This window comes from Ostrinia nubilalis, chromosome 17, assembly GCF_963855985.1.
Source record: "Ostrinia nubilalis chromosome 17, ilOstNubi1.1, whole genome shotgun sequence".
In the NCBI taxonomy this organism is placed as follows: domain Eukaryota; kingdom Metazoa; phylum Arthropoda; class Insecta; order Lepidoptera; family Crambidae; genus Ostrinia; species Ostrinia nubilalis.
Window position 1 is genome coordinate 9,668,609 of NC_087104.1, and position 23,735 is coordinate 9,692,343.

The following is a 23,735-nucleotide window of genomic DNA, read 5'->3' on the forward strand; positions in this document are numbered from 1 at the left end:
AGGAATGTAGTAAATATCTTTCGACCTAGCAGGACGACAGTGACGTCACCTGTAAGGACGTCGTGTACCTGTCGTGTTCCATCTGCTAACCCGATCAATCGTTGCGTCTCCGTGAAGCGTACGCCACCTGCCACCAACTTCCGGTACAACATCGGACTGGCTAGGCAGTCCGTAGCTCCTGTGTCCATGACAGCAACGCCGCTATGACCCAATATCTGGATCCTGATCGTCGGCTTAAACTGGTCGAAGTCAACTCCCGCTGTATAAAGAGTCAGACTAGGGAGGAAACATAAATCGTGAGGCTCGCCCTCCACCTGGGCGGTATTAAACTCACTGGTACCTAAAAAACTGGCTTTCGCCTCAAAATCGGCAATTTCTCGAAAATTGCGTAAAACATCGGGTGAGATAGGCATTTCACATCTATCTTGCACACAATTACCACTGTGACACATTTCGGATGCGTTACCCTGCATCCCAGAAAAGTCGCATTTGCCACCCTGTAATATGCCAGAAAAGTTCCGGTTACCACCCTGTGTGTCCGAAACATTTCGGTTGCCACCCTGTGTTACAGGTGAACTACGGTTACCACCCTGTGTTACAGGTGAACTACGGTTACCACCCTGTGTTACAGGTGAACTACGGTTACCACCCTGTGTTACAGGTGAACTACGGTTACCACCCTGTGTTACAGGTGAACTACGGTTACCACCCTGTGTTACAGGTGAACTACGGTTACCACACCGCACTGAATTAACATTCCCGGGTTTACAATTTTTTCCACAAAAATTCCCGGTTTCACCCTGTATTGTCAAAACATTCCCGTTTTCACCCTGTATGACGGGAATTTTACGTGATGAGTTACCACGAGTTTTCGTCTTGTTACGTGATGATAATAATGTTACGGGGGGTTTACAATTATTGTAAAAAGTACGACGGGACCCTAAAGTGTTGAATTCCGATTGAAACTTCGGACTACACGTCTCACACTTCGATTTGATTACGCCTTGCTGGCCACATCCATAACACCGTATTGTACTACAATTATTACTGCGCGAACTATTATTATTACGTTCGGGGTTGTCTTTGCTCGTGGAAGTTTTGTTATTTCGCTCACGGTTACGACAATTATCTACTTGATGACCAAATACTTTACAAAAAGAACAACGTAAACGATTACGTCCCTGTGTTTTTGCGTCATTTGAACTAGAGGGCGAGTGTGTAGGTGTGTTATCAGTTAGCGGAGAACTACTTACGGTTTTCTGGATGGAATAGGTACTTGTGGTGCCGCGTGGACCTTTACCTTCGTCCCCTTGCGTTACCTCGGCGATAGACTCTTCGATATCGCGGGCCCTATCCACCAACACGTCTAACGACACAACACTTTCGCGGGTTACGCGTTTACGCACTCGTCGGTCAACTAGACCGTAAACAATGTCAATCTGCAGACACTCGTTCAGTTCGTATGGAAGTTTAGCTATCAACGCTCTCGTCTTCGAGATAAACACGTCGCATCGTTGCTGTCCTTGCTCTTGCGCGAATATTTCGCGAAGGATTTTGTAGGCCGGTCGTGCGGCGCCGTACATGCCTCGTAGGCGCGCGACCGCGTCGTCCCAGGTGTAGACGGAGTTCTTGACCCCTCGCCACCACACAGCTGCATCATCCACCAGCAGGATGGGGAGGCCGCGCAGCGCGTGCTCGTCGCTCACGCTCAGGCACTCCTTGTATGTAGTGACGGCGTCCAGAAATGCTTCCAACTTGTCGGCGTCGTCCGCTCGCCCATCGAAGCGTGCCGTGCATTTTGCGAACGACCCGCCTCGGAACTGCGACTCGGATGTCGACATCGGTGGCGACTGGGGCGGTACTGCCGGCCCCATGCTCGTCGTGCTCGTGGTGCTCAGCGTCGTCAGTAGGTTCTCGAAGAGGATGCGGTTGGCCTCCTGTTGGGACCGTGCGAAGGCCGACAGGAGGGAAGACACCTGCGACTCGGTCATGAACGGGCCCGCGGCGCTGCCGCCGGGCACGGTCGGAGCCGCTGTCGCTTGCCGGTCGGCGCCGTGCTGAGCGACCTCTTGGTCGCCCGCGGCTGCCGATGCCGTTGCCGCCGAGTGGTCGTCATGGTCATCGCGGTTGCCTGCGACCCCACATTTGGATCGCGTCGCGGAAGCCATCGTCACTCGTAACAGTTCGAGATTGCACTGTTTTCACGCCGGTAAAAACAGGTTTCGACACGTTGCTGCACTCACGGTAGGTACTTTGCCGGTACTGTATGTTCGTAGGTTAAGGCCTCGAGTTGGGCGTCATTTTAGTCGTGGTTTCACAATATTCATTTATTGGAACTAGGGCATGCAATTCGGATATCCGGATATCCATATTATTCGGATATTCGCCACATTTATTATTCGAATAGCATCTATGTAATTATTCGGTCTTTTCGAACAATACGAATACGCCTTTCCTATTAAAAAATTGTAAAAATATCTGACCGCAAACTTATTAATAAAACTTAAAACTATTAAAACTGCAGGCAAGAAGTTAGCGATAAGGTTAGATTATGGACAAGTGCGCGCAATCGCAGATATCCCTTCAAGTGCCAACCAATATTCGCGAAAAAGGTTAAAGTGCCAGGCATATGGTTTCCAATGGTGCTAGTGTTATGGTGTAGTTATCTCCTGTGGTACTGAGATTTTTTGTTTGTAGTAAATCAGCAGGAGTCCAGTGAGTGACTCAGTTGCCCTCAGTGGGCTCCGGTTTCTCAACTGTCCTAAAATCTACTAAGGATACTCCTGCCTGACACAAGCTCTTTGCAGTCTGCTGAATAGGAAGCCTTCAATGGTCATGAGTTGTTGGACTGATGAGTTTGGATGATTTGAAAGTTTATCCTTGTAGCGGAGTGTATGGCTCTTTATTTCCTCACTGACTGTGGGCAATGGCAAGTCCTGATAGATGAGCCTGTTGCTGATATACCACGGCATTTGGTAAATCAAACGTACGGCTTTTGTCTAAGTGCTCGATTATGTCGAGATTGGAGTTGGCAGCTGTTCCCCACAGCTGTATCCCGTAGGTCCAGATAGGTTTAAGGATAGTTTTGTAGACCATCATTTTACTACTGGTGTTCAGCTGTGACTGGACTCCGACAAGCCACATCATGTTTTTTAGTTTGGCATCTAGTTGCTTCCTCTTTGTCCATATTATATGCTTTCTCCAGGTTAGCCTGCAGTCCAAGTGCAAGCCCAGATACCTAACGTCCTCAGCGGCTCAGCCTGAGGTATTTGGATACCATTAAGTTTAACAGGTGGGCAGGAGTTTCTTCTGAGAGCGAAGGTTACATGAACATGCACAGATTTGAGTGAGAGTGAGGCCGTCACTGTATCGTCATGTGTTGCCATTGTTACATTGTCGTCAGCAAAGGTTCCTGTGAATGTATTTGCAGTTGTTGGCAGGTCAGCGGTAAACAATAGGTATAGCACGGGCCCCAAGACACTACCCTGGGGTATACCGGACGTTATGTTGCATAGGGCAGAACCAGAGTCTCCAGATCTGACTTCAAAGCATATGTCTTTCAAATACGACCTAAGTATTTCGTAGAACGGACATGGGAGGTTCTGTTTAAGTTTGTACAAAAGCCCTTTATGCCAGACCTTGTCGAAGGCTTGACTTATGTCCAAGAACGCAGCTGAGCAGTATCGTTTCTTTTCTAGTTCTTCAGAGACGATGTTTATGGTTCTGTGGACCTGTTCAGTTGTGGAGTGTCTTTCCCGGAAACCAAATTGATGTTCAGGTATCAGATCACCGATGTGGGGCTTCATTCGTTTGAACAGTATTTTTTCGAATACCTTCGATAGCAGCCTTTTTTTTTAAGTATTTATTGAAGTTAGATGATAGTATTAAGCAAATTGATCCTTATTAAAATGATTATAGACAAAAAAGTGTTTCTTTTAATTTACATTATATTAAAAATAGCAGTATTCGAAAAATTCGTTTTATTCGAAGTATTCGAATACCATAAATTTTAGTATTCGAAATATTCGAATACCAATATCGAACGAATAATGCATGCCCTAATTGGAACATAAGCTTACGACTAAACGAACTTTTCGTGGCAAACAATCTTGGGAATTTACATATTTCCACATAATACAATAGGCTAGCTCAAAATCGACCGTTCACGTTGGCGTCGCGCACCGGGAAGAAGGAAACTTCTAGAACTTCCGCGTGAGTCGCGAGACGCGCGGGGGGACTGCCTCGCGCCGATTGGCCGAGGAAAGGGCGCGGCACCGTACTTCCGCGTGATTCGCTATTAGACGAGATGGCGTGATAACACTAACGCTGCGTTGTTCGCGCGCGATAACGTTATAAACGTTATGAAATAGCGTTGCCGCGTTACATACGTATTTATATTATAGCCTTAATTAAAAGCTGCCACGACATGTGCATACATTGCGTGGAAGCGTGGTATCGACTAGTCTAAAAAAAAATTAAAATTTATTTATCGTAATTTTGCTATTTGGGCTTGTGTTCTTTAGAAAACAAGTGATTCAATTGTATCTCCAGATTTTTATTGTTATTTATCCTTAAAGTGCACGCGACTTTATGACTTTTGTTTTGGATATTAGTAAATATTAATTATGAAAGAAGATTTTATTTTTTGTTTATTTCCTTACCAAAATAAGTGGTACTAAATTCTAATATCGATTGTTGTGCATAAAAGTAGGTATATTAGATTAAAAAAACCTGTGTTTTTATTAAATTTCAACCGATTTCAGCAGTTTTCATTAAAAGACTCGAGACCCGAGAAAACTCGAGACTTTGGCCTCGAGAATTCTCGAAACTCGAGAAAATAAATAGGTCGAGAAATCAGAAACCCTAAATAGAATATATCCTACTTGTGTAGTAAATAATAGGCACGGACAATCGAACGGACATATCAATGCCTGTCACTAACGCGAACGGGCTCGATGTCTGAGGTCATGTACTTACTGCTATAGTTAGGACAATGTACCTACATGTAGAATAGTGACTAACATACATTTTAGAAAATTATGTGTAACTATGAAAGGAAATAATAATCGTTAGTATAAAAATATCTAATGAATGTTATTCTTTGACAAATGATATATCACCGATCGTCTACATTCTGAATGCTACTTTTCTTTTTTCTTTAAAAGAAAAACGGTATTTTTTTATGTTTGCCGAATGTATACGCAAAGAATCGTGTAGTTAGCCCGTTCCACCATGTTGTCCTACGGTCTAAAAAATCTAATCGCATCACATATTACAAAACTAAACACAATGCGAATTAAACTATTGTTGCATCTATCCTTGATACTCTACTCAATGCACCTATCTGCCGTCGGGCACATTGATTCGCTATCTGTCTTTACTCGGACAATTCCACCATTGACAGACCCGTCATTTTAGATATAATCTAATCGCATTTACTTACTAATGTCAACAAATCACGATAACTGGAGATTACGGAGCGTCGTGGAGGGATTACGCCGTCGATACAAGATCAAGCATCGTAATGGTTGTTATTTGGGCGGTTGGTAGTTACGATGGGATGACGTCATCTCCTTTCCGGATGCAGACTGGAACGAGTGACGTCACGTCACCCGTAAAGTTCAAGGTTCAAGTCTTTTTTCACATGACCAAACCTGGAATCCCTCATGTCCGAAAATAAAGATGTTTTTTTATTTCACACTTAACAGTGTTTGGGAAAGTTTACTTGATGAGAAATGCTTGAACTACCAAGTTCAATTTCACACAATTGTAAACTGTCATCATTGTTAACGGCTAATTTACGATGATGAATCTTATGTCCCATTATGAAAGAACCGGACCAGTCTGCCCGGAAAACCCGTACTCGATCGATTTCCATGACAAAAACTGCTGCATGACTCAGGCTTATGTTCCCCGCTGTTAGCTTGGTGACTAGCTAAATAACTCGTTCACTGAACTTGGAATATACTACAGTCTCTCCATCATCCGGTAATTTCTACTCTTGAAAATGAAAGCATCACTAAAGTGATTCATGTACAAATAGTTGACTTTCCCTTGTCGATGATCGTGTAACTGAATTCTTTCAGAATAAAAATAGATTTTAATTTATATGTAACGAAAACTGACGAATAATTGGTTACTGGCGCCGCGCTGCACCAACTAAAATTGTAGTATCCCAAATAACGAATTATTGTCCGAAAACATCAAAAAAGTAAAGTAATAATTACACTAATTGTCTTTTTCATACGGACGTTTATCGGTTAATTGTTATCATAAACAATTACCAGATGTCAATGATAAATAAATATTCCGTTTTCATCTAAGTAAATGTTGCTTATGTTGTGATTCCGAAACTATAGTTTCTTTATACGTTGATATTATTTCTTGAGCTACCAATGAATCACAAAGATGTGGTCGATGAGTAATCACGTAACATTAACTCGTTCATTCAAGAATAAGCTAATTAAATTAACATTGGGAGTGTTGTAGCCGTTTAAAGATCGTTTGTAATTTCGACTGGGAAATGGTCCTTAAGAATTCTCTTGATAACTTTTGACGTTCTCGAATCATGCAGGAATTTCAGGAGTTTTAATTTATGTGAGACATTTGATTTTCCCGAAGATAGCTAATTACTATTGAGGTTTGGAATACACACACAACACAAGCCTTTGTTTTAACATCCTATTTCACGCTAAAATACATAAAATTTCGCCGAGTAAAATACATAAAAGGTTGTCTACGGAAGTTGGTAGAACACTACTCATGGTCTTTCTGATTAGACTGATCTCCCTTGAACCTACATACATGTCTGGAGTTTGGACTGAGCTGATCATAATAATTAATGCACTATCTATTCACGATTTCTTTCTAGCTCTTAAATAGGGCAATTCGTAGGTAGATAGTGAGTATCGGATTTAGGTTATGACATTGTTTCTGTTATGTATTTACTTTGTGCATATTCTAATACATTTAATTTGTCCACAGAATTATTCATGAAAGTGGCTTTACGAATGAAGACTTCAAACAGTACCGGCCAGTGGTGTACAGTAACACTATCCAGTCACTCGTCGCCATCTTGCGCGCCATGCCCAATCTGGGCATCACCTACGGCAATAAGGACCGGGAGGTAATTAACACATTATCCTCATCAGCATAGAGTTTGATTTGCTATGTTCTAGTGTAGCAAGATTCTCGTCTGCAGATGTCAGGATGTCAAACCAATTTCGTCATTATGGCAATAAGGTCTGGGAGGTAATTAACACATTATCCTTATAAGCATAGGGTTTGATTTTGTATGCTCTAGAAAGACGTATACTCAGCTGCCCTGCAGGTGATAAGGTGTTGTCAAGCCAATCTACCGATTGGATCAATCGGTCTGGTAATACCTCGCGCGCCATGCCCAATCTGGACATCACCTACGGCAATTAGAACGGGGTAATGAACACATTATCCTTATAAGCATAGGGTTTGATTTGGTATGCTCTAGAAAGATCTATCTCGGCAGATGTTAGTGTCAAACCAATCTCTTCATTACGGCAATAGTAGGGACGAGTAGATTATTAAGACATTTGTATTAATTAGCAGAGGGTTTGATTTGGCACGTTTTTAGAGAGATGATAAAGAATTCTGTGGATGATAAGGTGTTGAAACCAATCAAGCAATGAAATAGAATACTAGAATCAAAGTAAGAAGGCAAATCTCCTTTTTAAAAGGTGCGAATCAGGCCATTCGCCTAGTATGTCATGTAGACTTCAGACAAGTCAATGTCTTAATAAGGATTGGATTGCACACCTGTTTTTCTGACGAGGTTTTCTGAGGAACGCAAGCAAAATAAACCTGCTAATTCTAATCAAAGTTTGATCACTTTCATTTGTTTAACTGGTACCAACCTACATTAATTTCGACCTATAAAAAAAGATTTATTATGAGAGAGTGCAGATTTCACATTTAATACGCTAAAGTAGCTGGCTATCAGAATCCTCTCAGCAGTACCCAAGTGATGTGCGAACAGACATAAAGAACCATTGTTTCAACTTTAAACAATGCAACACATTAATTTTGCGATTGTAAAAAGCAGCAACCACATTTGGAATTCACAGAAGTTCTTAAAATACCTCTATTGAATTTGAATTTTGACTTTGACTTTGAAATCATTGAGCTTGACCTTTCGGTTGATATCGCTCTGATACCGGCGAAAATCGACTGACATAAGTTGATAACACAGCAACGTTTCATATAATTAAAATTCAAACTACGCGTATAAAATATCACCACGATCTAGGTTACCGCTTATGGAGCGTGTACGTGCTCATTTTCTTCATTACTGCAATATGAAAAAGTATCATCACTACTTAGTTCGCAGAAAGTAGTGGACTTATTTATTTTAACGTATTTAATGTAACTATTCCAAAAATTGACTACTTATTCATTTTCCTTGAATCTTTTATCATATCTGACTAATTATAACCTAATTTTCTATCTCGTTCGTTCGTTCGTCTCAGCCAAATGACGTCCACTGCTGGACAAAGGCCTCCCCCAAGGTTTTCCACAATTAACGGTCCTGCGCTGCCCGCATCCAGGCTCTTCCCGCGACCTTTACCAGATCGTCTGTCTATTAGGAGGCCTGCCCACGCTACGTCTTCCAGCCCAATTTTCTATCTATGCACTTTTAAATTTAAGCCAGCCGTCAAGTAAAAACATTTTGAAGGGTTTTAAACTCGTCTAATTTTAGAAAATTTAAGAGCTTGCATGTTTACGATATTATATTCATCTCCTCAAGCCTCAACAAACTGTTTAGTCACATGTTCTAAAGTTGTTTTAAGTCAGTATTAAAATATACTTTCATTGCGTAAAGAATCCTCATCGAGTTTATAAATAGACGCATAATCGATATAAAAAATCTCGATTGCATCGCCATTCGAGGCGAGTGATCCTTTCCGGTTGCCGCTAACGTAATGTAAATGGTACTTGCTCTATTAGCATCGTAAAAATTATACGATTCTCGATGTGTGTTACTGGAGTTCGTGTTTGATGAACTGCCCCTTCCTGCCCACTCTTTTCTTGCTATATTATTCGAATCACTGGCCATCTAAAATCGTTTTTGTGCCGATCGACTTTTGTATCTTTTTAACTTTTTGGAAATGTGCTTAGTTTAACGCATTAATGGCATCAATTATTGTATTTTCTTAATATAATCCATCATCTTCCAGAAAACCAAAGAACAGACTAAAGATATGGATATCACTAGAATCGTCGACTTTCTCCGTAATCGTGTGAAAGCGGCACTAAAATCGATTAGGCATCGTGTTACTACAGACAGCTCAGCTCAAGAAAAAGATAAATTAGTATGGGAAATTATACAAAGTTCCAGTTCTTGTGAAATGATTCATAGCCTGAATATACCAGTAAATCGTATTCCATTTGCTTTACAAGAAAGAACGAGATTGTTACCAGCAACTAAGTGCGACAGGGCTGTCAAACTGGCTGTATTAATATTAAAATATGCAACGGCAAATGTGTAACAAAAAGTAAGCATCAAAATAAGCCTTTCAAACACGCAATCAATAGCATGAAATATGCAAAAAATGCAGTGTTGTTACGAAGCCTGCCAGGTGATTCTACGAAGCGCTCTGTACAAGGAATCAATATGAGGTATTCCTTATTCATGAGTGGCGCTGGTGGCCGTCTGAGTGCTGCAGACAATATTGCTTATTGCATTGTGCCACTGAATTTGTTCTGGAGTCGAACCTCGTTGGGATTTTCCATTATTATGATTGAAGAGTTGTTATTCGGTTGCGGTCGCGTTGCTTAGATTGAAAAGTCGTTGGACTTGGAACTCGTCCGCGTAAGTGGTGGATGTCCCTGGAAATCTTTCCACATTTAGAAATACTATTCTTATTGTTCGTTCATCTCCACATTGTTAAGGATTTCCTGTAACATATACTTAAATAGATGCTCAGATGCGCTTATCCTGTATCTTGAAGACGATCAATCATTTCTAACAGCCTACGTTTATAAGAATTTAATATACCTTTAACATTGATATTGATACCACCTGTAGAGACCGCAGACTACAAACGTGGTGTTACCATTCGCAAACTATCGTGTTACTCTCCAATCGATTACATTGTATCAACCTGCATGTCCGATGTGCGAGACCGATAACGTATCTGGCTTCCGTTCACCTTCCCTACTTGAAAAAAATCCACGTCATGTAGGTACAGATGAGGGCACATCAATCTGTATACTGTTGAGCCTTATAATCTTGTAATAAGGGTGATTTTGCAACAAAAATGTATAGTCTGATATGCTGTCGTCTGTACAGAAGCGTCATAGATTACGCAACCTGAAGAAACGCTTAAAACCTACATGAAGGTGCGCTCCATGATTTTGGCGTCACGAAATGTGACGTGGACGCGTTGGTTGTCGCATGACATGGTGTGAAAAAGTAATTGAATTTACAAGACCTTGTTATTAAGAATTCGGTACTGACTCTCCCATCAATCTAGAAGAAGTCTTCTGAATTCTAGCTTGTCAGAACAAAAATGTGTATTTATTTACTTTATACGCATCTTGCTTGCGTGATGCTAAAAAAGTTTAATCAAAATCTGACCATCTTTATAAATTATGGCCTATTATTCCGACGATAGCTTTAGTTTCATTAAAATCCGTTCTGTAGGAGGTAATTTAAAAGGTAATAAACGTCATCTTTATTTATTTATTCTTTCTCTCATATTTATTACTCTCACATATTTATAACACACACAGTTGGATTATTGAAAGAACAAGAAAAGCAAAAATATCATCATTGACTACTTTAAATTTTACATTTTTAAAATATTTCTAACTTATTTTCGCTATCGGACATGAAATAAATATCAAAGCATAATAACGTATTTTGAAAGTGATATTTATTGTAGTCAGTGTCAATAAATAACAAAAACAGCATTTAAAAATCGATTCATTGACTAATCACAACGCTGTTCCTAATTTCTGGTTACTATTAAACAGACAGTTTTTACTCTAACCGTAACAAAAACACAACAAAAGAGAACACAAGCCCATTATCTAGGTAGACAACTAGACAGTGTCTTTGTAAATAATAGACGAAGTTATTAGGTCTAAGTTTAGCGGTTTATCGACGTTCAGTGTTCAAACAATCGATTCGACTCGATTCTTTAAAGATTTGTACTGTTGTAAGTGTTCTGCTATTGGTTGTCATAGCAAAAAAATATACAGGGTGTTACTTTGCATTCTTGCCATATTTACAAAGGTTACTATATTACTGATACTGAACACAAATCCGTAAAAAAATAATGCCCGAAAATTTTTTTTTTTAATCTTGAGTATTTTATTTTATCGACAATCTGTTAAACACACCACTAATTATCGTAACGCATGCACATCACTTGTTGGCGATGGCGATGGAGACTTTTTTACTTTTTATTGTATTTTTAAATATCTATTGCAATCTATTGTCTTTAAAATGTCTTTTTGACACTTGTAAAAAACTGAGAAATCCATCAATCACAAATCACGTTATAAATAATACAAAAATGACTGAATTGTATTCAAACAACGAATAATTTAATCAAAATGGTGCTTGGAATGTCTGCAAGACGTCTTAGACGAAATGCTTGATGACGTACCCTTAGCGTTACACCAAATGCTCTACTACCAGCAGGATGGTGCTCCCCCACAATAAGGACGTCAAGTGCGCGAATAATACGTTTGGTGAACAGTGGATTGGACGACGGGGTCCAGTAGCTTGGCCACCACGATCCTCGAACCTGACACCAATGGATTTTTAGAGTGACTTGAAACGACTGGTATGCGCAGAAGAGATAAACAGTGTAAACGCGTTACATGAAAGGATTATTTTAGTGAAACTGTGAGACAAAACGTTTATGTGTTGCGAAAACTAAAGGGAAAAACCTTCGCTTCGCCGTGCTATACTGTGCCTTCATCAGAATGGAGGACACTTTGAACACTTGCTTCGCAGTACGTAAACTTTGTAAGTAGAAACTTATAAATAAATAATTAATTGTGAATAAGGTGATTTCATTTCATACTTGATTTATTAATTTGTAAAAATAGGGAACAATGTTATAAATTAATTAAAACCCTAATAATTATTACGTATTTTTGACGGTCCTAAGCCCGTAAAGTAGAAAGGAAAATCTGAAATCAACTGAAGAGTACCTTTTTTAAAATAATTATTATGACTGGATAAAAGGCTGGTACCCAGAGCCATAAAACAACAGATTAATAAGAACTAGGCCACGCCCACTAGGTTTATTCCACTTGCATCTGTAGAACGTGCGAGACAAAATTGGTTTATTCCAATTTGTACTGAAAAACGAAATTTACTAAAATCTTAGTGTACTTTCTTTATGGGAATCTCTTGTTTATCTTAAATAATAGGTATTGTTCCCTACTTTTATCTCTGTGAATATGGCAAGAATGCAAAGTAACACGGTGTATATGTCACCGTAAAATTGTGAATTCCGTCAGATTATAATCTGACGTAGTTAAATTACAATCTAACCTAACCTAACCCACTGTTAGTTTACAATCTAACGCGTTATATTATAAACTGACAGAGTTCACAATTTCACGTTGACATATACATTGCAACCTTAACAGCCAGAGAGTTCACAAAATACATTAATTTTTGTCTAGCACTTGTAATTTGTTTCAATAATCCATTAAAATTATCTCGTAAGATATGTTTTGTATTGTTTTCATATGCGAATTGAAATGCTTCATAAACATCTCTAGTACCACTTATGTCCTTGTGATTTTGTATAATGGTCAGTTCTTAACGAAGTAAAATAATAAAGATAGAAAGAAAGAAAAATGTTTAATGCAATTGATGCACTTTGCTCCTTCTACTTGTAAAGAAGCAGACACTTCATTGACAAATAAAAACTATTGTAATTAACACTATTACATCCTCTATTACTTGACTTTTACGTAGATGCAATTGTGTGAACAACGTTTTACCTTAAAGAGTTCGCAGTAATCAATTAAACGTTCAATGACGATGAACGTAGTTAATATACTTGTCTTTAGAAGTACTCGTCCTCTTTACTAAGTTATTTATCATCAAGCTGAGTCACAGGCCGAGCGGTAGCGTTGGCGCCTGTCGTCCTAACCCTTAGGTTCATGCACCATAATAATTCAAGATCTTATCACTCTGAATATACGACGTAAAGGGTCTGACACAGAATGTGCACTTCCCAGAATGAGCACTTCGCAAAATGCTCACTTTTCCATACTAATATTACACGAACGACAAACTCTTCAGCCCTTACATTTATATAGAAAAGTGCGCATTTTGCGAAGTGCTCATATTGCAAAGTTTTCATTCTGCGTCAGACCCGACTACCACCCTGAGCATTTCTCTATAAAAAATAAAAATCAAATATGACTCTTCCCGTCCGAAGTTTACATAAAATGTTGACATGAGATTATTAATAACTCTGCAGCAATCGTCTGCCGTGATTTCCACAAGATTGATCCGCGATCTGTAATTACAAATGCAAATATCGCGATTACCGCGCGTCGTCCATCCATTGAATGCAATAACGAGAAATTGAAATGGCCAATCGAAAGAAATGGACATCAAGGCTTCCTTTTAAAGCGGAATTATCGACATTTTCATTTCATCATTTCATTTTGTGCCGGTATAAAGTAGCTAATGGATGCGAGTGTGCTCAAATGAATATGCAATGTGTGTGTTTTGTCGCTGGGGTGGCGAGCGGTGCGGCAGGGATGGGGTTGTGAATAGGGTTGCCAGATAGAAATCAAATCCGGGACTATTCTAGGACAATGGTATCGGGTCGTGGTCATCTGGCCATAGTAAAAATATCTAGTTTTATTTTATTTTAAAGGATTTTATTTGTATTTGAAAAGGAAAATTATTTTCAAATACATACTTTTACCGGTACTTAACTCACAGGAAGGCCAGCCGTGTCATTCGTTATTAGTTTATTTTGTCACAAAACTAGTAGTTTATAGAAAATCCGGAACAATAAGGACTTACTGGACACGGGACAAGACGCAAAATTCCAGGACAATCCCGAATTTCCCGGCCATCTGGCAACCCTCGTTGTGAATGGCTGTCCGGGGCTCTCGGGCAGAGCGCGTGCGCGAAACGCCGACGACCGTCACAATTAGAACATACATTGTCACAAAAATCTCACTAAAGAGCATGCCAGACACGGATTTGTTTTTTGCTCATGACTTTTCGTGCCGCATTGCCGTGGTTTAAAGCTAAAGGACGATCCAAGCAGTTGTTGATTTTGTTCTTTGATTCTGACAGTCCTATCGATCTGTTTAGACGAGTCTGCTGTCTGTAAAGATTGGGTGCCGCACAAATGATTGAATCCGCTTTCGAGGTCTTTTTGACTGATTCCTTACGCTATCAATGAGATTCATCTTCTGAATGAGGTCTTATGTCAGTTTTTATGCTAGTCAGATTTGTACCTCTGATCATCTGAATAAGCTGGGTTCTTTTTAACCGGCTTCTAATTGATGCGCTAATAAGCATTCTAATTTAATTGGATTAGGGCCTCCATTTACAGGCAGTTCACTGAACTTCAGTTAAGGAAATAATGTACAGATAACAAAGCGTAACATTGAAATTGGCACTTGCTTACAATCATTTAGCATAAAAATGTAGGTAGATTTAAATTAAATAAACATTATTTCAGATTATCATTATTTCATACCTAACACTTGTAATCTAACTTTAATTTGGCGCATATTAGTTGCGAAGTTGCATATTATTAGGTCAAAGTAGACGCAGCCCGCATCAACAATGAACAACATTGAGCTGTCTCTCTCTAGTATACATACATTTTGTATTGATGATTTCCATGATGATCGATTGGTAGCGGCCTGCGTCCAGCGCCTTCTTGCTACCTTTATGATGTCGTCGGTTCACCTTGTGAGTGGACGTCTCACGCTGCGTTTTCCGGTACGCGGTCTCCACTCCAGAACCTTGCTGCCCCATCGGCCGATAGTTCTGCGTACTATGTGCCTTACCTATTGCCACTTCAGTTCGCTTGCTTTTTCTTAAACTGTATCCTTTTTCCGCAGAGTGACGGCAAGATGGTGTTCGACGTGATCCAGCGGATGGAGGACACGGAGCCGTTCAGCGAGGAGCTGCTTGCGGCGATGAAGAGGCTCTGGGCGGACGCGGGGGTGCAGGAGTGTTTCGGCCGCTCCAATGAGTACCAGCTCAACGACTCGGCCAAATAGTGAGTAACAAAACATTTGCTAGACGCCTACACCAGGGGACAAACTTGACCTTCATTGGTTGGGTTTTTGTGGCGGTCAAGCTGTAGATCCTGGCTACACAGGAGTTGCAGTGGTGAGGTGGGAATAGTCCCGTTAGACCAGCAATCGTCGTAGACTAACTGGATCCTGTAGATCCTTGGCTGTGTAACTGTAATTTTTCAGACCATATCCTAGCAATCGGAGCCGAACTCGATACTGGCTTTTATGTAACTTTTACCACAGAATAAGTAATAGTACAGGTACAGAAGGATTACTCCGCAAGACGATTTAAATAAATGCGAGTCTTGCTACGACGCGATACAGTGGAATTCAGCTCGCACAGCACTACGTACCTACAATTTTATTCACCTACAAGTTTTGTCTCTTTCTATCGCGTGCCTCTGAACTCTTCTTACGTTGTTAGGGTTGCTGTCTAGTGAAAAATTAATTAATCTACTTATATGTAATGACAATGAGGTACGTATGTAGGTAAGTACGCATTCATTATGGAAAACCTTGGGAGAGGCCTTTGTCCAGCAGTGGACGTCATTTGGCTGAAACGAACGAACGCATTCTGAGCACTGAGCAGTAGTCATGGTAGGTTAGGTTCCTATACTATCCTAAGAATTATTGATTACCTACATGACCAACATACCTTTCAGCATTTTTGGGAAGCGAAAAAAAAGATAAATCCGGTGTAGATTTCTTTTCGAATTTAAACACCCGAACCCCGCACAATATTTATTTCTTTTTATGTCCATTTTTAAATAATACTTCGATCATAGAATTAGGTACATACTACAACGCACGCCAGCGTCCTGACGGGCGCGCGCGTGACACTCGACTGATATAATACCCGCCGGCGGGGCGCTTCGCTGTAGGTAATTATCGGATGTACCGCGCGGAGTGAGCCAGGCCTGCTTTTACAGACCATTTGCCAGCAACGGTAGCCAAACTGGTGGATCCTGACTGTTGCTCGTTCACTTTTATAGATCATGTCCTAGTCTAGCAATCGTAGCCATACTGGTTCCTGGCTATTCTATTACAGAACGTTTTCTCATAACAGCAACTGTAGACTTTAGATTCTGTGTAACTAGGAGTTGCAGTAGTGATGAGAAGTGGGAGTATGGAGGACAGTTGCTCCCCCTTGGATATTTTACACCCCTACATACGTACCCTAAGTTTTGTCCCTATTGTCTAAGCGCGAAGTATCTTGCTACAGAAACTGGGTGTTATTAGTAGACACCTTTTCAACGAGAAAATGCAAATAATGACGCTCATAAGCAGCTGTCTTGAATTGTGAATGCACTATTTGCTATCAATCGCACTGTAAGTGACGTGTAATACACACAATAGTAATGACAATTACAAAGCGAGGCAGCCGGTAAAGGATTTAAAGCTCAAGCCATTTATTGTAGTTATTTCATTGTTGGTCCACGTAACAAAGTATTACTGTAGGTTTTATACCAAGTTCTGAGAATCTCAAGTCATAATAATGTGCTTCCACTTATAAAATATGAATTTTAAAAACATAATGGAGAAAAACTGATTTTACAGCATAGCCAAGTCAAATACTAAGGAAAATGTCAAAGGGGTTTTGCCCGTGGGCAACCAAACAGGACTTGTATAAATTATAAAATAGTACTGGATCGAAAATTAATTAAAACGATAACTTGTCTTATGGTGGTTGGTAGGATACATAACTTGTTAGTCTATGCCTATGATTTATTAATCCAGAATGGGAATTTAAATGCTTAACAAAATAATGAAATATCGGTACATAGTTCTTGTGGTGCGCTCTACTAGTTTACAGATTTTTGTTTTACTATGCTCGTAGTTACGTCTATTTTATACATTTGAAGTTATCAATATCACTACAAATCTACATACTTTGCTATCTTATCGCGGTCTTACAATATAAATAAACATGACAGTATAAAAGAAATCATCAAATCTTAGGCAGGTTTCTTAGCTATCCCTTTTTCTTGGTATCAGCTCGAATTTAAGCGGCTCATTGGGTATATACGTTGGAGTCACGCTGTACGTCAGCTCGCCGTAACGCCAAGACACGTGGTAGTGGTGGAAAGTCTGGAAATTAGAGCCTTATCTGAGTCGATAGAAAAATTAGTAACGAATTAGAAAGTATAGCTAATCCTGAATAGCTTTTAACTAAGTCATTAGTGCCATTATTGCACACAATAGCATTATGTAAGAATGGGAGTAATAAAAAGTATTTTAAAATATTATTGTGTTGATTTTACTTGCTCAAAATATTGATCCAAAGGTGAAACGAATGAATTTTTTTCTAAAATGTTAAGATGACTCATAAATACAAAACAAAGCACTCACCTTAGCCAATAAAAGTTGCAATTCAGCTTCAGCGAACCGCTTTCCGATACACATCCGCCGTCCGAAGCCGAAGGGAAGCGAGGCAAATGGGTGGATCCCCACTTCCTTCTGTTTCCGCCACACCGCAGTCGCCTGCTCCTCGTCACAGCTCCCAGATACCCGTTCCGGATCACTGCTCCTCGTACGCTTCTTGTCACAGCTCCGCGGTTCCTGATCCGCGCCCAACCGTGCCATAGGACACCGCGGTTCGGACATTTCGTTATCCCTCAACCATCGTTCTGGAACGTACTCTTCTGGTGACGGGAAGTATGTCTCCTCATTAGACAGAATGTAATGCGGAAATACGACGTGCGACTGGAAAATAAAAAATAATTAACGTAACGTTCTTTTTAACTAATTTGTGGAATCAATGGGTCGAATTAACTATAAGTTATCTTACCCCCTTTGGCACTTCATATCCAGAAACGACAGCGTCACTTTGAATGCACCGACCATTTCCCAGAATCACTGGTTTGATCCTGAAACAGATTAAATACTGTCATGTGGTTAAGCAAGTGAGGATGTATCGATGTTCGAGTCACGTAATGTGAACCGATATACGCAGTAGTTACATATAAATTACAAGGTGTGGCGATTGGGTTACGTACATTTTACACTTGGCTGAGTGCAATACAACCTGTCATGTTGACAATTTGTTATGGTGACATGCAAGTACTTGCAAGGTTTTTGTTGTCATGATGAATACGAGCCAGTAGATTCTAATAAAGATGACGATGAATAATTTGATTGGCTTAAATTCCAATTAACATACTCGTACAAATCGTATGATCAAGAGCAAAACTGTACCTACGAAAGTATCGAGAGCGGTGTATGTTTGCTCTTACTCTGGCAACATTAGGCTTGTAATGTAAATATTATGCAAACTGCCGCTGTGCGATACTCTCGTGCGCTGAGATAACGCCTGGCGCGAGGGCCTATCGAGGAGAGCCTATCGCAGGTAATGGAGGGAGGCAATAAAGACAGCAGCGACTCACCTCAACGTCTCTTTTATACAGGCGCGCAGATATTGCAACTTATCCAAGTCTTTACTCGTAACAGTCCTACTTGTAGGGAGATTGCGATCTAATTCGTCCTGCAATCTTCTCTGCGCTCGCTCATTATTTGCGAGCAAGTACATAGCGCTGGCTGCGGCGGCTGCTGTAGTATCGACACCAACCAGTAACAAATCCAGAGCCAATATTGTAGCAACTTTCTTCCCAGAACTCTTGGCTATGGAAGCACACACCCCTTTGTCTGTTAACCTTTTCAAACACAGGGCCCGAAAAGCGTCCAGCGCTTCAACGTAAGTCTTGTAAGCTGGTGTAGCATATACGCGCCATAGTGGTGCGGAGAGTTCCAATTCTGGCACACTATGGAAGAATCCGTGAATGCATCTAATTATTTCTTTTGCCTCTGAATCGTCTGCATTTAGGCACCCCAATCTAGTACCCAAGGCCCATGCTCCGACCGCTGTAACGAAAATGTGGTTTTGAATATCAAATCGTGACAATTGAGTGGTGTCATAGTTCAAGGTTACTATTGAAACTGATTTTCCTTTACCAGTAATTTCCCTAATGTACTTACATTCTAGTGCCCATTTGTAAAGCTCCGTCAAGAAATCATTCGGTAGTTCTCGATTCTCGTCCAAAATACACTCCAATCTACGAAACAATTAGAATGTATATGGGTATTTCTCATCAAATTGCGAAATTTGATTCCCGAGCCATTAGTGCCGAGTCACATGCATTAAATTACATAAGTCTTTTTTTTATTTGAATGTACGCTGTCGATACCACTATTGCATAAAAAGAAAACGTATTACCTCTAAAGAAAAAAAAGATATGGCTACTTTATTACCGTGAAAATCATTCCCTCACCTTGTCCCTTAGTCCAAAATTATGCAAATATGTAAGAAAGATGTTTGTTATTGTCCATAAAAGCTTTCATCTTACAACAACAAATTTATAAAAACAATGATTCGATTTTAAATGTGTCCCGCCAAATAAAATCATTCCCTCATCCTATTACGAATATTCGATTTCTGAATGTGTCAAACGATATTTAGTAACGCAACTTTAAGTTTTTAGTACCTGGATACACTCTCAAATGATTCAAGATGGCAATTTCTTCTCAACAGTAGGTTAGTTCGTGTAAAAAAATATTTTGCGTAAAATTGTTAAAAGTTAAATTTATGACGATCATTACCTCACGTTACATTAATGTATTAAGCATTTTAATATTTATCATTAAAATTTGTTGGTTTTATGCGTTTTTGGGAGTAAAATACATATTAAAAATGTAACAAGCAAATTGAGGTTATGTGTCGGTGTTTTTGTAGCTTAAGTTAAAATTCGTCATTCCCTCACAGTCATTCCCTCACTTCTAAGTGCAGTGAGGGAATGACGGTCGTGTGAGGGAATGATTTATCCAGTAATCTGCGGTTTTTTAGATTGTTTAGACACCGTTGATTTTTAGTCGGCCGATAGTTTAGTTGGGTTGGGCTCTCAGTGCTCACACTGATTCAACTAAACAGTTGAATCGGGTGTGGGTGCGCAGACCGCCGATTTAAAATCGGGCCGATTGCTTCATTCGATAGAGAGCTGTTGAAGAGATCAGTCGCGTAGAATGTTTCCCAGAAATATTATAATTTTTTCTATACCAAATTAACTTATGCCTGCGGCTTCAACTGCTCGAAATTCAGATTATTACATAAAAGATAAAAGTTTAATAAAAATCATCTCAAATTTATACATCATGAAAAGGAAATTGACCTCCTTCTTCTCGAAATTGGACCTACCTAGCTGAATCGTTTGTCCGAGGTACACATACTTGTCAACAATCTCAAGAATCGAGCGCAACATGGACGTTCGACATAAGCTTCGTTTTGTCCGTGTTCATCCTGTGATGACTCGGAAACGTGGCCTCTCACTATAGACCCTATACAGAAGCTCAAAGTTGCACAGCGTACTATGGAGAGGGCTATGCTCGGTGTTTCTTTACGAGATCGAATCAGAAATGAGGAGATCCGTAAACGAACTAAAGTAGCTGACATAGCCCAACGGATTAGCAAGCTGAAGTGGCAGTGGGCAGGGCACATAGTACGCAGAACTGACGGCATGAGGCAACAAGGTTCTGGAATGGAGGCCGCGTACCGGAAAACGCAGCGTGGGACGTCCACCCATAAGGTGGACCGACGACCTGATAAAGGTAGCAGGAAGGCACTGGATGCAGGCCGGGACCAACCGTGCGATGTGGAAGTCATTGGATTATGTTCAGCAGTGGACGTCCTTGTGGCTGAAATGATGATGATGAAAGGGAAATGATCATGAAAAAGTGAAATCGAGAGTAATAACTAGTTAAATCAATTAATTAGTAATAATAACCTTTCCCGCCAAAAACGAGGAGCAAACTGAAGCTATCGGCCGAGTTGGACGACGAAAAATCGGCCAGTCTGCGCGCGCGTAGAGGAGCGCCGTCTGATCAAGCTATCGACCGATAGTTGGACGATACTTTCGTTGGAAGGCAGTTGGGAATCGTATTCAACTATTTAGTCGGCCAAATCAAATCGGCGTAATGTGCGAACTTCCATACATGCCCATACTGATTAACTGCCCGACTAAACTATCGGCCGACGAAAAATCGATGGTCTGCGCCTAGGCTTATTTATTTCATGTAACTTGTATTTCCTGGTATTTAATTTAAAAGAGGTGCATGTATGTGGAAGCAAAATAGCACGACAAAAGAAGTTGAGTGATGCAAAAAAATAAATAAAAAAGAAAGAGTACGATAGAAAAAGGCGAGAAAAATGAAAAATAATACTGAATCTTTGAAAAAACTGCGGGAAAAAGAAAGATTAAAATATTTAAAGGAAAAAGCGAAAGTTCAAGTAAAAACTTAGACTAGTGAATACCCGAAATACTTGTCAAAACTTAAAGCATGCCAATATGCCATTTGTACATGTTGTTTTTTACTATAATATAATAATAAATCATTCCCTCACTCCGTTAATCATTCCCTCATTTATTAATTTTTTTAAACCTCATTTTTTATAGGTAATATAAAAAAATATGGAAGACCAATACCCCTGGACAGATCTTTTTAAAAGTAACTTTTCTGATCTCTGCAAAAAATATCTAAGTTTATGTAAAAAAAAAGAAATTTAAAAAAAATCTCAAATTTTGAGATTTCATAAGAAATACCCATATTTTTATAGCAACTAAAAATTCTTACGGTGATTTCTTTCTTTCAAAATATCGCATTTCTATTTGTAGAACATAAATTACACCAGATAGATCTCTATAAAAACGTGTTCCTCAAAATCCAATTCATTTCAACTGAGTGAGCGTTAAATATTCCGCGTTAAACTCGTTCATACGAAACGTTTGAATGAGGTTTGTTGTTCCTCTCAATGAGTAATACGGTGTTCAAAACAAAGTGCGCTGACGCCGTCGTTATAAACGGGATGTGGTCATTAAACCGAGATTCTATGGCCACAGAGCTCCTGAGACCATCTGATGAATGCAAGCACAATTGATCCACGACTCTCAACTCTATAAACACACCATTTAAGCTTTTTAACGCAAAACATTAATTAAAATGTAGCCAATTTACTTATGAATGCATACCGCGAGACTGTTGAACTACTTTTTTGCAAAACTAAATGATGCTCGTCTCGTTCAACGGGTTTTCATACCCGTTACTACAATGCGTTATATAACAACGTTTTTATCTGGTTCTGCTTCGTTTTCTTTTCGATGTGTGAAAACATAATATTTGGTTACCTACCATAACGTAACGTACCGTAACCGAAGCTGTTATTAACGTAATTGAGTACTTACCAAAAAATTAATGGATTGTGTGTTTACTTGGTCATACTTTTTATGCAATTATGTTCACAAATATAGGTATTTATTAATTTATTTCACTTAGGTCAATGTTGAGGATAGAGGTTGAAGCATTTTAAGGTTACGAAATTTTAATATCATACCTGTCAATAAAATCATCAGCGACATCGTCTAATGCCGGCACAGCCGCCCTAGCAGCCTCCGGGGCTGCGAGAGCTTTCGACACCTTAGATCTGAATCTCGACCATGGTTCACCATGTCTGCAACATAATTTACATTTAAACTAATATTGAATAACGCAATTCTTCTCACCAAGGGTTAATCAACTTACATTACACTCCAATCAGACCAGGCTCTTCACCAAAAAAGTCCTTTCTCAACTCCTGCTTATAATGTTTTAGGCACGGCGCTACCGCTCTGTACGGCATGGAATCCTCTCGCCTGTATATCCTCGCCGTCTCCTCCGCGCAAAACGGGAACACAAGGTCTGGATGGCCAAAGAGTTTCGCTACCTTTGCGGCGCCTCCTTCCCCTGCCAGTGCCCTTAGAGTCCACAACGTTATATCTAAAGCACTAGTCCGCCAAGGCTTCTTCCCCAAGGCAAACCGCCAGGAGTTGCCGAATAGCGGCAAAGGCTTAGGGCCAGGCATGTACGAGTAACACCGAGCGCTTTTCATCGCGACCGAATCACCAATGGTGACTTCTCACTCGAAGACACAGCAGTGGGGACTACCATCCCTCCGTGCGTCGTTTTCAGCGCCTAGATGTCGTAACCCGTCCCACATCAATGAGTTGACCCAACAAACACAGTATTAGCGAATACTGGTGCGGCACTACAAGTAATCAACGAAATTTATGTAACTGCATCGTAAGGCAGTCTGCATCGGGCGACTTAAGTAAATTAGTCAAAACGAGATTTACCGCTCCACTTATTTAATGATTAATTAAAATAAAATATAGTGCAATCAAGTATTTATTTGCACAGCGGTATATTTTCACAAGTTATTTATTTGTTAAACACACTTAATGTCCATATATGAATAAATTACATAAATAAAATTTAACAACTTGAGTGATGTGATTAAGTTGATCGGATTAACTTAGAATATAAATTGCTATTAACTAAACATACACCAATTATTGTATAAAATACTGAAATAAAAAATTTGGTGCTAGAACATTAACCCATAACACTTTTCTACATAGGTGTAAGGTACG

The 23,735-nt window shown here is 39.8% G+C and overlaps 2 protein-coding genes across 3 annotated transcripts in view; one reads left to right on the forward strand and one right to left on the reverse strand.

Annotated features, from left to right (window-relative positions):
* The window catches only part of LOC135080052 (guanine nucleotide-binding protein G(o) subunit alpha), a 62,565-nt gene that overhangs the window by 25,857 nt on the left and 12,973 nt on the right, over positions 1–23,735 (forward strand). For both annotated transcript variants that reach the window (XM_063974730.1, XM_063974729.1), the window contains exons 3-4: positions 6,985–7,126; positions 15,106–15,266. In XM_063974730.1, the coding sequence (XP_063830800.1) occupies positions 6,985–7,126; positions 15,106–15,266 (303 nt within the window). The remainder of the gene's footprint in view (positions 1–6,984; positions 7,127–15,105; positions 15,267–23,735) is intronic.
* LOC135080051 (probable cytochrome P450 49a1) lies at positions 16,427–23,219 on the reverse strand. Its single transcript, XM_063974727.1, has 7 exons — positions 22,854–23,219; positions 22,661–22,777; positions 19,258–19,334; positions 18,669–19,143; positions 18,074–18,152; positions 17,635–17,988; positions 16,427–17,373 (listed from the first exon to the last, which is right to left on the reverse strand). The coding sequence occupies exons 1-7, from the start codon at positions 23,192–23,194 to the stop codon at positions 17,254–17,256; spliced, it is 1,563 nt and encodes a 520-aa protein (XP_063830797.1). The 5' UTR covers positions 23,195–23,219; the 3' UTR covers positions 16,427–17,253.